The 14,887-nt window shown below is 43.2% G+C and overlaps 1 protein-coding gene across 2 annotated transcripts in view; it reads right to left on the minus strand.

Annotated features, from left to right (window-relative positions):
• Window positions 1–14,887, minus strand: part of LOC133020287 (spectrin beta chain, non-erythrocytic 1-like) — a 76,029-nt gene that overhangs the window by 12,705 nt on the left and 48,437 nt on the right. For both annotated transcript variants that reach the window (XM_061086788.1, XM_061086787.1), the window contains 28 exons: window positions 14,491–14,664; window positions 13,381–13,472; window positions 12,992–13,072; window positions 12,678–12,793; window positions 12,429–12,541; window positions 12,141–12,328; window positions 11,647–11,764; window positions 11,219–11,377; window positions 10,917–11,012; window positions 10,052–10,258; window positions 9,171–9,324; window positions 8,930–9,081; window positions 8,608–8,826; window positions 8,174–8,254; window positions 7,872–8,078; window positions 7,504–7,715; window positions 7,159–7,296; window positions 6,508–6,628; window positions 6,201–6,416; window positions 5,552–5,971; window positions 4,748–4,950; window positions 4,412–4,502; window positions 4,187–4,333; window positions 3,012–3,275; window positions 1,885–2,109; window positions 1,683–1,772; window positions 1,001–1,279; window positions 81–211 (listed from right to left, as the gene is read on the minus strand). In XM_061086788.1, coding sequence (XP_060942771.1) covers window positions 81–211; window positions 1,001–1,279; window positions 1,683–1,772; window positions 1,885–2,109; window positions 3,012–3,275; window positions 4,187–4,333; window positions 4,412–4,502; window positions 4,748–4,950; window positions 5,552–5,971; window positions 6,201–6,416; window positions 6,508–6,628; window positions 7,159–7,296; window positions 7,504–7,715; window positions 7,872–8,078; window positions 8,174–8,254; window positions 8,608–8,826; window positions 8,930–9,081; window positions 9,171–9,324; window positions 10,052–10,258; window positions 10,917–11,012; window positions 11,219–11,377; window positions 11,647–11,764; window positions 12,141–12,328; window positions 12,429–12,541; window positions 12,678–12,793; window positions 12,992–13,072; window positions 13,381–13,472; window positions 14,491–14,664 — 4,694 coding nt within the window. The remainder of the gene's footprint in view (window positions 1–80; window positions 212–1,000; window positions 1,280–1,682; window positions 1,773–1,884; window positions 2,110–3,011; window positions 3,276–4,186; window positions 4,334–4,411; window positions 4,503–4,747; window positions 4,951–5,551; window positions 5,972–6,200; window positions 6,417–6,507; window positions 6,629–7,158; window positions 7,297–7,503; window positions 7,716–7,871; window positions 8,079–8,173; window positions 8,255–8,607; window positions 8,827–8,929; window positions 9,082–9,170; window positions 9,325–10,051; window positions 10,259–10,916; window positions 11,013–11,218; window positions 11,378–11,646; window positions 11,765–12,140; window positions 12,329–12,428; window positions 12,542–12,677; window positions 12,794–12,991; window positions 13,073–13,380; window positions 13,473–14,490; window positions 14,665–14,887) is intronic.

Raw genomic sequence — 14,887 nt, forward strand, 5'->3', positions numbered from 1 at the left:
TCCTTTTCTTACTTTACACCTTTTTCCTTTCCTTTTTATCAACTGTTTTCTACTCCTCTTCCTTTCTCTCAGTTTATCACCTGTCGGGGTGTTCGGCGCCCACCAGGCCTCGGCTGGTGCCGGACAGCAGGTGGACGGTGTCGGCGTAGTCCTCCACTGCCTGCTCCAGGATCTGATGCTTCTTCAGCATGGCCACAGAACTCTGCTCGTCCTGCGAGACACACAAAAGATTTATTTCACTCATCTATTTAATTTCACTGTTCTGAAAATGCATAAATAGAATGACTGATTAAAAGGGAGAGAAATAAAAAGACAAATGGAAACCGAATCACTCTGAGAAACTGCAGAATCATTTAGTTTGAGGAAATGTTTCTCACATGAAGTGGATCAATGAGACCAGATTTACAGACTCTTCACACAATAAAGATTTAAAACATCTTTAACACCAAAGCTTAAATAAAACAGTAAATAACTGAAACCATCTCTTATACCAGAGTACGGATGATTTCATACACCGGATTAAACATGTCATATCAGAAAGTATTGAATTTAAACTGACCTGCAGCGAAACAACTGATTAAACTCACAGCAAACTCACAGTCTGAGGAAGTGACACGTGAACGGAACCAAAACAAAGAAACAGGAACTTTTTAACCTCCAATGACCTGATCGTACACACTCTCTACCAATCCTGAGTCTCAGCTGTCAATCATGACGTCTCAGTCTGTTTTTACACCATCAAATAACTGCTATAAACCAAACTGATCAGGAACATGAAAACTTGAACAAACATCAGGGTGATTAGAACTTCCTGAAATGACAGAAACTATCTTTGACCAACTCTCTTTAGTTTTGTCTCATCTGCTAACACGGAGCAGCAGCCAGCCACCACTTTGTGCTGAATGATCATTTTAAACCAAATTTGACACTCTTCTTTTTGCTGTCCTGATCATGAATCAGATTCATGGTCGCCTCCTTGTTAATTAAACCTTGTCCTCACCTTGGCCTTCTCCTCTGACATCATGTACAGCTCCTGCTCACTCATCCAGGCCTCAGCCTCGGCTGCATCGAAGTAGTACTGCTGGGCCTCGTGGGCTTCGCTGAGGCGGGCGTGGCGCTTCTCCGTCTCCTTCCTGATCTGCTCCCACAGCGCCTGGAGCCCGGCGAGCCGCTGGCGGATCGGCTGGGCGCTGGGGCCGTCCTCCTTCAGGATGTGCTGGCTGCGGTCGAAGATGTCGTCGTAGCGAGGCTGGTGGCCCTGGATCTCCTTCTGCAGCGTCTGCGAGGTCACACAGCGGGTTCAGTCAGGTCATGTTCGGAAAAAATCAACCTTAAAATCAACCTAATGCAGAAGTTTGAACTTGAACAAACTGCTTGCCAGTAAAAAGGAGAATTCTGTCCTTCAAACCTTTACGGACATGTCATGATTCGTCTTTTAGATTTGTTCAGTGTGTTGATTCAGGTTTACATTTTAAACAAGTAGTTTGCAACAACAAATGATGAAGAGTCTGAGGAGAAGCTTAGAATAATACAGATAATGTTCATGTGTATATATATTACAGTATATAGTAAACTATAGGAATGAATGAACTGTAAATAAGGATTTTGTTAAGTCCAAACATCCTTTAGTTTGATAGGACCAGGTGTGTGTATGTTTGTGTGTGTTGTGAGTGTGTGTGTACCTGGTTCTTCTTGATCAGCAGCTGTACAGTCTGCAGGTTGTTTCCATGGTCGGTCGATGTGGCCAGAGCCATCCTCTCCTCCACCCAGAGCTGGAGACACAGTACTTATTTTACTAGTCTGTTCTTCAACCTTTCATCTCTCTTCTTTTCTCTACTTTCTAACTTTTCTAACTTAGTTTCCTTCATCTCTGACTCTACTCACAATCTCATCCTCCACGTCCCTGTTGAACTGGTGGATCTCCCTGGAGGCCATCAGGTTCTCCCGTCTCTTCTGCAGCGGTGCCTTAAGGCAGTTGAACTTCTTCTCCACGCTGATCCTCTGTCCGTCCACCTCCTCGGAGCCTTTCCCCTCCTGGCTGAGCGCCTGCGACTGGCCCTGCAGCTCCTCCACCTCCTTCTGACGCACATCAACCTGGCTCTCCAGGATCTGCAGGAGGTCACATGTCACAGGTTAGACACACATACCTGCTGCAGGATCAACAGCATTAATACCAACATTTCAAAATATATATTCAAAATAGACTTTCTAGCTTTTTGCAGATATTTCAATCACATCTCACTGCCTTACTCCATAGCTGTCAGTTATCAGCTGAGCTGTTTCCATGACAACTGAGCAAAGGAAGCTGGGAAACGGTAACACTTGATCTCTCTCACACACTCACAAACACACACAGACTCAAAGATTACATAACTGCTGTGGGAGTGCAGTGTTTAACAAGTGTGTTTGAGTCCACAGCTAAGAGGAAGATTTCTTACTCTCCTTGCATGAGGAATAATCACTAATCAATAATAATTACATAAAGTAAAAAAATCTGTAAAAACTGCATCCGTTTGTTTATCAAGTGATTCTGAGATCATTTCTGTCACCAGATGGTTTGAATAAGTAAAAAACCAAAAGATGAGTATTCAACATAAACTTACATATTTTAAGACAAGGAACGTTTTTACATTTAATTGTTGAGGGTTGTGAACACAAGCCCAAATGTACCTGTGGGTCGAGACTGGGGAAGGTTGAGAACCACTGATTTAACGGAAAATGAGCTAAAATAGTTTGTAATCAATGAATGAATAGAGCCAGATTGTAAAAAGTGTTTCCATTGTACAATAAAAAATAAGGAAGGACCAAAAACTGAAATGATACAAATGAGTTATTTTCCAATATAAAAGTGGTTTCCTGTTCTCGTTTTGTTTTTTCGGCTTCACGTTTAAACTCAGTAGAAGAGAAACTGTGACGTCAAACTTTTTCCAGTAATGAATGAATGAGTCAGTGGAGCAGCTCAGTGACTCTTCAAGCTTGTGATAAACCGTCAAATTAACGTTGCTCCTCACCTGCTGTTTCTTCAGCAGGATGTTGACGGACGTCAGGTCTTTGCCGTAGTCGTCGGACGTCAGCTGTCCGTCCAGGCAGCCCAACCACTTGTCCAGGTCAGCGCAGCTCTGGGTGAACAGCTCGGCCTTGTTGGCATCAAACAGACACTTGGCTTTGGTCTGGGTGGTGGACTCCAGGTCGTCCCACATCGTCTTCAGGGACGCCAGCTTCTCTTTCACAATCACTTCCGTCTCTGGTTTCTCCGACATCAGCGTCTGCCCGTCCTGAAAGACGCCATTTATCAATACTCAAGGAAACGTAGTAATAAATTACAATCATCTCCGCATTAGCATATACATGACCCTTGTTTCCCAAAATGGAAAGCAAAGGCATTATGACCTCATAACATTACAAGGAAGATTCTTCAGAAAATAGCATCAATGTGAGAAGAAGTGTTGACACTAGAGTAGCATTTCTATAGATGTTAAAATATTGTAACTGCAAAATAAAAAAAAAAACCTATATGTTTTATTTATTTCATTTTTCATTTCCAACAGATTTGTTTAATAACAATAACAGATCATAATTTTTCCTGTTTTCTCACCTGACGTATTTTAATTCATGATGTGTATGTTTCTTTGCATATTCATGAGTCTTACAGGATTCATTTTAAATCTGAGCAGCATGAATCATACAGAGCAGCTGGAGTGTCTACTGTTTCCTGCACATTAAGCTGGTTTCATAACCTGTCTTTGTCTCTTTTACAACATTTAGCTCCGTTTTGGTTGTGTACAAACTGTATTTTTAACATGTAGCATGGCTGCTTACTTCTATGCAACATTATTAAAAAGAGAAGTGGTCAGTTTTGTTGATCAGATTATTTGTCATTTAAAGAACTTTCTGTTTTCCATAAAAGAAGGATGTTTGATGTTTGTTTCAGCCATAAAGAGAAAACGTTTAAACTTTAAACACCTCAGGGGGAAATTTATGTGAAATACATTAAATCCTAAACAAAACTCAATTCAGATCAACAGTTTGTATCTTTGGTCAGTAGCTTTCTAAACACTCGTCTGTCAAATCATGGAAGTTCATCCTGTCTTTATTGAACATGCAGAAGTTTAGAGAACATGTGCAGCAAAGAGCAACTCAATCTTTTTAAGGAAATGAAAGAACATTTCATTCCGTCTCCTCCTACCGTCTGGATCTTATCCAGCCACTCCTTGTTGGACTGCAGCTCGGCCATGAAGGCCTGGTGTTTCAGCCACTTGCTGTGGAGGTTCCTGGCCTCGTCGTACGACATGTCCTGGGCAGTCAGCATCTTCTCGTTGATCCACAGTGACAGCTGGAGACGCAGAGAATTAGCTCAGCTTATAACCACGAGTTGGACTGAAGTTGTTTTGAACATTATCGATCTGTTTACCTCTTGACAGTCCTGCAGGAACTTCTGCAGGTCTCTGTTGTCCTTCAGCCTCATCAGCAGGTCACTGGCAGCCGCTCGGTTCTTCTTGTGTCTGGAGAAGAAAAATCAATGTGTTCAGCAACATTGATCTATTTCCAGAAATAATGAAAGCCATATTTTGAGACACTGAACAGCTGATCTGGTGAAGGCAGGAGCCAAATGTTTTGCTGAAGACCTACAGGACTGTAGCTGGTTTAGTTTAGTCCAGGGATTTAACTTCTACAACCTCAGTCCTGCTTCTTCAGAACAAATACACTTCAGTGAACAAATTCCCTGTTCAAACCAACAGTATCTCACCTCTGGTCGATAGAATCCACTTTCTCCTGGATGCGCTCGGCGTTGATGTTGCCGTCAGCTACAAGGCGGCGGCCGGTGTCGACCACACCGCTGATCTTCTCCTCGTTGGCGTCCAGGGTGGTCATGAAGTCCTCCTGCTTCTTGATGGCGGCCTCTGCGCCCTCCAGAGTGGTGGGCATCTCAGTGTGAGCCAGGACGTACTCCTGCAGAGAGAAGCACAGACGAGACATTTGTTCAGCCACTAAATGAAAATCTAAATTAGTTAAGTTTGGATTTTTGAAAACAAAACCTGGATTTGAAAGACTTTACAGGTTTGCAATTGTAATATTGAGCACATTCATATTAAAGTTATGGTCAATTTCTGAGGAATTCATGTCCTGTTTATCGGTAACAAACGTTCTTTTAACGTAATGATAAGTTTAAAATGCATAAACTTGTTTTTAAACTGTTGTAATGAAGATATTGCACCACTTGGGGGCGACCTCTGACAGGACTGAAAAGTTATATAAATATCTTGTCTCACCAACATGTTCAACTGTTAAAATTCACAAAACACAAAGAAAATCCTCTTTAATAACCTTTTCTGCTTGTCAATTAATCAACTAGCTCAACTTCTTTGGATTTATTTTTTACACCTTCTTCTCCAGGTGGGATGGAGCCTCTCCCAGCATGCACCACCTCATTTCTAACTGAAAATAAAAGACTCTACAGAAGAAACTCAAACTGTGGACTTCAGACTCGTTGATTCACTAACGATGCTGCATGTGTTTGGTTCAGTCCTGAGTACTAGTATCTGAGGTGTACCTGGTTGTTGAGGAAGGCCTCAGCCTGCTTGGTGTCCCTGAGGAACAGCTGATAAGCGTGAGACTGTGACAGCAGGTTCTGTCGGTTCTCCCACATCTTGTGCAGCTCGTTCCAGCCGGTGTCGAGCGCCTGCAGCCGCTGCCGCAGGAACATGTACTGTGCGTCTGTCTGGCCCTGTGTCACCATCTCTCCCATGTCCCGCATCTTCTGGTAGTCTTCCTCGTAGTTGCGGATCTCGTTCTTGATGCCCTCATGCTGGGTCAGCAGCTTCTCGGCCTCGGCCAGTGTGTTGGGCATGTCCTCGGAGGCGATGGCCGTCTGTGTGCGCGACAGCCACGACTGGAAGTCGTCCAGCTCGCGCAGGAACTGCTGCAGCTTGCTGGCCTCGCCCAGGGACTCCTCCCGGTTCTTCATGGTGTCCTGGAAACAGAACAAATCAGATTATTATCCTGTGGTCCACCTCACTGTGTGTGTTGAAACACATTTAACATCCTGATTTGGAAGAACTGTGATGTTATAAGTTTCCAGAATCCTTTTTACATTACAAATTCTCGTCTCTGGTGGGAAGATTTTGGCCTTCTCTTAACTTACTTTTAAAGATTTAATAGAGATTTAAAGTGGTTTCTTCTGATCCGACAGATCCTCTCACCTTCATCTCGTCCCAGACGCCTATGATTTCAGCCAGACGTCCCTTGATGGCGTCTGACTGCTCCGGGTGTTCCGTGGCCAACCGGTCCGCTTCCTTTCCCAGGTCTCCCAGCTTGTCTTCGATGGCAGCCAGGTCGCGCTCCATTCCCGTCAGCTTCCTCTGCAGAGCCATGACGCCGGCCAGGTCGTTCCCCAGCTCCTGAGTGGACTCGATGACCTGGAGGAGGACAGAGAGCGAGTGACGGGTCAGACCAGCAAATCAGTGGCAGTGGGGGGTGACTTAAAACCCTGAAGGAGCGGACACAGACCTTGGTCTTCTCTTTGATCCAGGACTTGGTCTCATTACACTCCAGGTGGTAGTTCTGGACGCCCAGAGCCGAGTTCAGGCTGTCCTTCTTCTGGTCCACCAGGTCCCTGAACTGACTCCACCTGGACAAGTGGACAGAGACACCATCAGCAGCAAATATCAACTAATACGGAAACTGAAGCAGGCGGGTTATTCATTTATCTGTTTTAATCAAGATTCATTTCCTTTTTCATCTCATTGAGATAGCCTGTTTATCCTGGTTTAATCCTAGTTTGGTAACCTGATAACCACAGATTATTTACTATTTTAATTCAAGTTTATTATCTTTAAATAAAAATTTCCAGTTAATTTCCTAATGCTCTACATGTAATCATCTTTTTTTTAAATACCCTTTTTAATCCCAGTTTAGATCATAGCTGCTAAATCCCAGTTAATTACCTGATAAACCTCACATTTATGTTTCATCACAGATAAATTGTGTTTAATCCCAGTTACATGTAGAATCCCTGTTATAATGATCTTTAATTCAGGTTTAGTTTCAGTCCCAATTATAGCATGTTTAGTTACAGCCTTAAAAGCAGTTCACTAACCAATTTAATCTCAGTGAGGTGGTTAAAGATGTGATAATCTGATCTAATCCCAGTTAGATTACCTGGTGTTGAGTTTGTCCTGCTGGGCTTTGATCTCCTTCTCGCTTGGATGTCCGTTGTGCATCAGTTGCCTGGCAACCTGGTTCACCACAGCGACCCGGGACGCCTGACTGTTCATCTCTGGCTCCAAACTCTCGAACCTGGACAGGGACACAGGAAGTTAAAAAAATGTAGTTTTCATATTTTGAGAACACATTTATTTAGTATCTGCTGCAACGTTAATTTCTTTTCCATCAAGTCTTTCTCTTTCATTCAGAGCGAGGGCAATGCATGATGGGATATATTGCTCTGTTACAAAGTCAGGCTCATTAAACCCAATCTGATCTGTTTGACCCTGGGCTTCTCACCGGTGCTGGACGACTTCCAGGTCTTCCAGTTTCTCGGGGATCTCCATGCTGTTGAGCCACTGCTCCTTCTCATCGATCCACACCTCGCAGGCACTGGCTTCACTTTTCATCTTGTAGAGTGCCAGAGCGTCCTGCAGCGCCTGCTTCCTGAGGCGCGTCAGCTCCACCACCTCCTTGTATCGCTCCTCGATGCCGGCCAGCCGGCTCTGAACCTGCACATTCAAAAAGAACGATCATCACAGTGAGTGCGGTGCCTTCCAGAAAAAAACTTTAATGAGAAGCTAGAACTTCATATCTGGTAATAATGGACGTTTGGTTGATTTTTACTTTCTCCACAGATACAGAACCAGTAGAATGAGACTCCTCACCTCCTCAGAGTCGGCCTTCTCGGGCGGCAGCGTGCGGGACTGTTCGTGCAGAGCGTCTATGACGGGCCGGTAGCTGCCGATTTCCTCTGCAACATCTTTGTGTTTCTTTACCAGAGCCTGAGTGGAGAACTCGTCGTGGCCGACGTCGACGCTGGAGACGATCCGCAGCACGTCCAGCATCCACGTGTCGATGTCGTCAGCATCGGCCTGAGGAGAGAAGAGGAAGTGATTTAGTTTCTGAGCTGGAGCTGAAACTGGACTTTATTTTTTTTAACCATGAAACCATGAAAACGTGTTCTCACCTGGAACTGGTGCTGGTTACAGGCTTCCTGCAGACGAGCTTTACGGACGGCAGAGAGACGCTCCAGAGCGGCCCACTGCTCCTGCAGCACAGAGGAGGGGAAGCAGGGAAGCAAGGCTTTAGGAAGTTATGCATCTTGATGTTTGAGGACGGATTTACAGGTAAATACACTTTTTCTGAAAGTCCAGAAGGTTTTATACAAATGAAATCAAACATATGGAGCAGGAGAGAAAAGTTTAATCAAACACAAAAGTGAGGTTAAGAACTTTGTTATGATCTACTCCTCTTTAGAGATGAAAAACTCATTCCCCAAATTATTAAAAGTGAGATTTCAGTTTCAATGGCTCTAAATAAGAGGGAGATGGGACAAATGTGTGTTAAACAAGTTAAAGAGTAAAATGTTGCTGTGAAGCTCTCGGAGCAGCTGCAGTTTACCTGGACGTCCTGGATTCGCTCTTTGATCTTATCGGCTCCAAAGTGGTTGTTGGCCACCAGCTCATCTCCCTGTTTGATGGTTTGCTGTAAATGAGCCGCTCGCCCAGTCATCTCATCCTCGAAGGCTTTGTGCTGACTCAGCAGTCTCAGAGCGCCCGTCAGATCCTTCCCATAATCCTCCGAGGACAAGATCTGCTCCTTCTCCCGGATCCATCCCTCCTACGAACCGCAGACACATTCAGGTCTCGGTTACATCACGTCCCAACGAACAGACAACTCCAGGTAGACTTTTAATAATACTAATAAAATAAATAAAAATAACCTCTTCAGCCATTTCCCAGAAGAACTTCCAGAGGCGACGGGACTCCTCGAGGCGAGCGCGCCGTTCGGCTGCGAGCTGACTCAGCTCCTGGTAGCAGAACTCCAGGTGAGCCACTCGATCCCTGATGATCTGTGGGTCACACGGGTTATAACCTGAGGAGGAAATAAACGATTAATCTCCCGCTCATCGAAAATCTGCCAGACGAAGAGCACATACTCGACCCATCATCCGTCCATCTCACCCTCGGAGTCGCTGCCGAATTTCTGAGCGTTCAGGTTCACGTTTTTGACTCGAGTGGCCTGGATGCTGATGTCCGCCTCCACCAGAGCGTGTTTCTGCATCAGGTCCTCGACACCCAGCAAATGTTTCCCATAATCCTGAGAGAGCAGCAGCATCTGCACCGAGAGAGACAGAGCCCGGGGTCAAAGGTCAAACTATCACACAGGGACATCTGATATTTACAGGAACACGTTCTGGACAGAACATCTTACCAGAGGGAACACTGATAATAACTGTGTCCATTCTTTTTCAGGAAATTCCTCAGTTTGAATTTCACCAGTTTAATCAGCGATTGATTAGATGTCAATTAATCCAAAGAAAACAAATCATAAGATGAAATATGTCTGAGATTTGTAATAGCTCAATAATAGACTAAATGTAAAATAACTAAAAATACAATGACCTCAATGATTCCAAATTCAACTGATGTTTATAGTAGTTTCTTCTTTCTTTTTAATTACATTCGAATTCAGTTCCTTAACCAATATCATACTTGGAAAATCTGACTGCTAATTATGAAAAAATCTAAAACAAAGTCCAAACTTTTTTAGCCCATGAGCGTTCAAACTTTAACTTTAAAACCTGAACAATAATTTTACCTAAAATAAAGAATAAAAAAAATATTGTTTCACATTTGTTGTTGATGTTAATTTTCAAACACAACGAACACATATGTGTTGGTAGGTGATTTAATACTTACGTCTTTCTTTTGGCCACAAATATATCACACAAAAAAAATCACCTGTTTTCACAGATGACAAAAAATGTTTATATTACCCGTTATATTTTATCTCAAAGTAAAACCCCTGGCTCCGCTCTGATTGGGCCACGCCCCCTGTGTACCTTCATCTCGTCCATCCAGTCCATGATGTAGAGCATCTCCTGGAAGACTCTCTGCAGACCCAGGTTCAGCTCCAGTCGGTGGCGTCGGTCCTTCAGCAGCTCCAGCAGATATTCCCACAGCCGGATCACGTTGTCCTTCCTGGCCGTGATGCGTTTGATGTCGTGGTAATTCTCTTTCTCCAGCTCCTTCGCCACGGAAACCACAGCCTGGGGGGGAGAAACGGAGAAAAACACACAAAACAAAAACAAGACTCAAATGTTAACGGGGCAATTGTTCAGGAGCTGGTGAGGAATTATCCAGAATGTGTTTGAATCTGGATATTTGTGTATTTAAACACTTTTGTCTCTAATAAAGTTTAGTTCCAAACATGTGATCAGGAGACAGGATTCTGGTTCAATGATCAAGGCTTTAAATTGAAATCTAAACAGTTAGATTAATTAGATCCACCCGACTCTGCAGGATTCGTCTCAATCCCGTCAACAATTCAGTCAATTTTTATCTGATAAAAGTTTAAATCAATTAAAACCAAACAGAGGTTAACTCTTCCGATCCAGTGTTTTAACCAATTTAATCCATTAGAGTAATTGGATCAAGGTTCAAACCCTGAATATATTTATTTAGTTTAGGTTTAATTCTACATGAGCTAATATAATCCTGGGTTTAAAATACCAACAGACAGCAGAAGATGTCCAGTGTTTTAACCGATTTAATCCATGAGAGTAATTGGATCAAGGTTAAAACCCTGAATATATTTATTTAGTTTAGGTTTAATTCTACATGAGCTTATCTAATCCTGGGTTTAAAATACCAACAGACAGCAGAAGATGTCCAGTGTTAAAAAAACGATCCAGGTGATGAACTGACCTGAACTCGCTCCTCGTACGCTGCAATGTCTGTTTCTATGGCCTCGTGTTTCTTAGTAGCAGCATCCACGGCCTGGAGGTCTAATCCAAAGTTATCCTGCAGGATGAGGACAGAGGAGACAAGGAGACAAGGACAGAGGAGACAAGGAGAGGAGATGGCAAATGAAGAGGAGAGGATAGAGGAAAGGAAACAGAGGAACATATATTTTTTCATGACTTAGAAATCTACATCAAAAAGTGATTTCATTTGTGAACTCCTGTATCGTTTGATCAAGAGAAATCAACCTTGTGTACGTGTGTTACCTGAGAGACGAGCCGCTGGTTCTCACTCAGCCACGTCTCCCTCATGGCGGCCTTGCGGTCGAAGCGCCGGGCAAGCTGCTCAAGTTTCTCCTGACGAATCAGCTCCGTCCTCAGAGCCAGCTCGCGCTCGTGTTCCGCTTTCTCCAGACGCTCCCACGCCTAAAACAAACACACCCACAACATCAGGAAGGTGATAGGATTGTGCTGTTGATATTTTATTATTATACTGCTTATTTCTCACATTAACTACATTTATATCTCACACTGTAGATGCTGATAAACACTTTTACATCTCTATGTCATTATTTGTTGCTAAATATTTTCTCCTTTGTTTGATTTGAATTTTTTCAAAAAAATAAAACTCAAATACTGTGGAGAGGGGGGTGAATCCACCTGAACTCGCCCTCCTGTGTTAAAGTTGTTGTTACCTTGTTGATGTCAGAGATGAGCTTTCCCTCTCGTGGAGTGTAAACCTTCTGGTTGTTGGCTCTCATCTTACTCTGGATGGTGAACAGCAGAACCTCCAGGTTCCCTTTCTCTGTAAACCTGCACACACACACACACAACAGAAACACACAATCAGCACTGCTGTGGCACAGACAGTTTGACTTTTGGCTTCATTTTGTGTTTTAAAAGGACAAATAAGTGTAAAAACTTGTCGAATATAACAATGTTGAAAAAAACTGTGGACTTAAAAATGCCAAGAGAGAAAAATCCAAACAAATTTCTAACATCAGAACATTTTGAGCTGCATAAAGTTCATATTATTTGCTTGTTTATATTATAAACACAAAGTCACATTGACACCAGTGATTTATCCACCACTGTCCTGGCATTTTATATGTGGAAATATATGGTATTTGAGTCAAACGACGATATCCCAAAAATAATGAGTGAAGTTTTGGAGTCATCTTGAACTGACTTTGACGGTTTCTCCACGGTGCGATACGTGTTGAAGGCCTGCAGCTGCTGCTGGACTCCCACCAGAGAGTTGGCGAACTTCCTGTTGTTGAGGATGATGATGGTCTGTTCGATCCACTCCAGCAGGTCGGACGCCAGAGACTCGTACTTCTCCACCATCTTCTCCGTCTCGATGGCGTTGTCCAGGACCTGGAAAACACGCCAGGAACATACATGTTTAAAATACTGATAATAATAACAATGATAACAGAATGGTCCTGTAAGGTTGAAATAAGAGGGTTTTTTTTACCTTCCCGATTCTCTTCCCCTCGACCTTCAGCGCCTTCATCTTAGAGAAGTAGTGGTAATAAGTCACCACGTAGGTGATGATGGACTTTTCATCAGGGTGGTCCACGCTGATGTCTGCCGGACACACATACACACACATATATATATATATAAACATGTATTCTAAATAATAAAGTTGTCATTTCATTCTGAGTGGGAGTGTGTGGGTGTGTGTGTGTGTGTGTGTGTGTGTGTGTGTGTGTTCTCTCACCCTCGGCGTCCAGCAGCTTGGTCAGGCCCAGATGTTGCTCGGCCAGGTTGAAAGCATTCTGCAGGTTGTGGTGAGCATTTGATTTCTTCAGCTTATCGAAGTCGATCAGGTCAGGTCTGAAAGCAACAAACAGAAAGTGCACTTTAAACAGGAACTCATATTCATTCAGATTTATATTTCTCACTTTGAGTGATTTTTTGTTTCTTTTCCAGCTGTATTTCTTGTGTGGCAGCGACCGGTTATTTTAATGTTGTGATGAGGAGTTTGTCGTTAGAGCCACTATGAGTACTTTTATTTATTTGTATTTTATTTACCTGTGTTTGTGGAGGAGAGCGTTGAAGGCCATCCCATCTCGCCAGCTGGTGGAGAAGTTGTGGATGTTGACGTTTGGATATCTTGACAGGAAGAGGAAATCGTTAAAAACACCATTTCTCAGTGATTAGTGTTCAATTATCACGTGATATCACATTCATACAGTGAATTAAATTGGTGGAACCATGTGTGATGGCTCCAACTCTTTTCTATGAATCAGTTTCCAGTTATAACGTCGTGTAATTCCCTCAATAATAACTAACACAACACACAATCCTTCTTGAACCTCTACATCAGCTTCAAGGCAGGGAACAGGTGGCGAGAGGGCTGATGGGAAATGTAGTCTGAACATTTCTCTGTAGATGAGTGAAAACAGCTTTTAAAGTCTCACCCGGCGGTTTTCATCTGACACCAGAGCAGCAGAGCATCTTTAGCCGACTTCTTCTCCTTGTTGTCCTCCGTCTCCACACTGATGTCCTGGATCTGAGACACACAGACAGACACAGAGTGTAAAAACACTGATAGAATAGATGTGACGTGTGAAACTTTCTAAAACCTTCTCGCTACATAAATATGTCCTGTCTTTTTATGCAAACTGTCTATGGCTCCTGAAATTGTCCACATTGTCAAAACATACTTAACTTTTTAAAACTCTTTTTGAAAATGTCCTCTCCTTCTTAAAATGTCCTCACTTTCAAAGATTGTCCTGCCTCTCCAAAAGTCCACGCTTTCTTAAACCGTGCACAAATGCCATCTTTTCTTAAAAATAATTTTGTTCCTAACGTAGACAGAGGAGCACGTCTCACCTTCATCGGTCAACATCCATCGGATTCAGTCTGACTTAAGCGTGAATCAAATGTGAGCCGCAAATCGGCATCATAACAGCGAACACACATACGACACACACACACAAGCACGGACACACACACTGTAGTCCTTCTGTCACTAGGCTCCATTTCACGTTGGTTCCTCCACCGCAGGATTTAAAACCACTAAAAAGAGTTTTTTAATCCTCTTATAAAATCTAAATCCTTTTCACCCATTTCCCCAACTGTTCACTGTCCTTAATGATGACATCATCACCCGGTGACACGACATCGACATACAGTAAAATCTGTTCTTCTCTGACAGTAGTTTGTGTTTTTTTAATGAGGCCTAAAGAAATTATGCAAAATCCAACCTTGACTCTTTAAAACAAAGGGAACATATTTTCCCTGATGATGCCACATTTGATTAAATTAATCTTCAACAGTGGATTTATTTAAGAATATGTGAAGCAAAATAGTGAATGAGAATCTTGGCTCCTGGTGGTTGATTTACCGACAGCCAGATAAACAAGATAATGATAATAAATGAGCCTCAACACCATGTGATGGGAGGCAACACGGTTCAATGCACTCGACACTGGATCACATGACCCACATCCCCGGTGCAGTTTTCTGATGTTCCTGGATTGAAAGCACCTCCTCCTGGGATGTGAACGTGCGCGGCGGCCTCGTACCTGGAAGCGGAGGATGATGGTCCAGATGAGGCCCAGGGTCAGGCGGTGGTTTCCGTCTACGATGTCGTGGGAGCCCATGTTCTCCAGGTGGACCCTCTGCTCCTTCAGGAACTGCAGAGCCTTGTCCACATTCTCCAGGCAGTGGATCCGCATCCGACCCTTGGTGGGTTTGGGCTGAAACAAAAACAGAACTCCAGTTTATTTACGACCCTCACAAACCCATAGGCCGTGAACAGCTTCATGCTGTCGTATAAACACCAGGAAGAAGAAAACAGCTGCAGACACAGCTGAGTGATTTCAAAACCCACACTTTGTATGTTTTCATAGATTTTCTTCAACTGAACTTTATTTATACAAATCATATTCTCAAAGGATTTCATCTCAACACAGGAATGTT

The sequence above is a fragment of the Limanda limanda genome, chromosome 15, assembly GCF_963576545.1.
Source record: "Limanda limanda chromosome 15, fLimLim1.1, whole genome shotgun sequence".
In the NCBI taxonomy this organism is placed as follows: Eukaryota; Metazoa; Chordata; class Actinopteri; order Pleuronectiformes; family Pleuronectidae; genus Limanda; species Limanda limanda.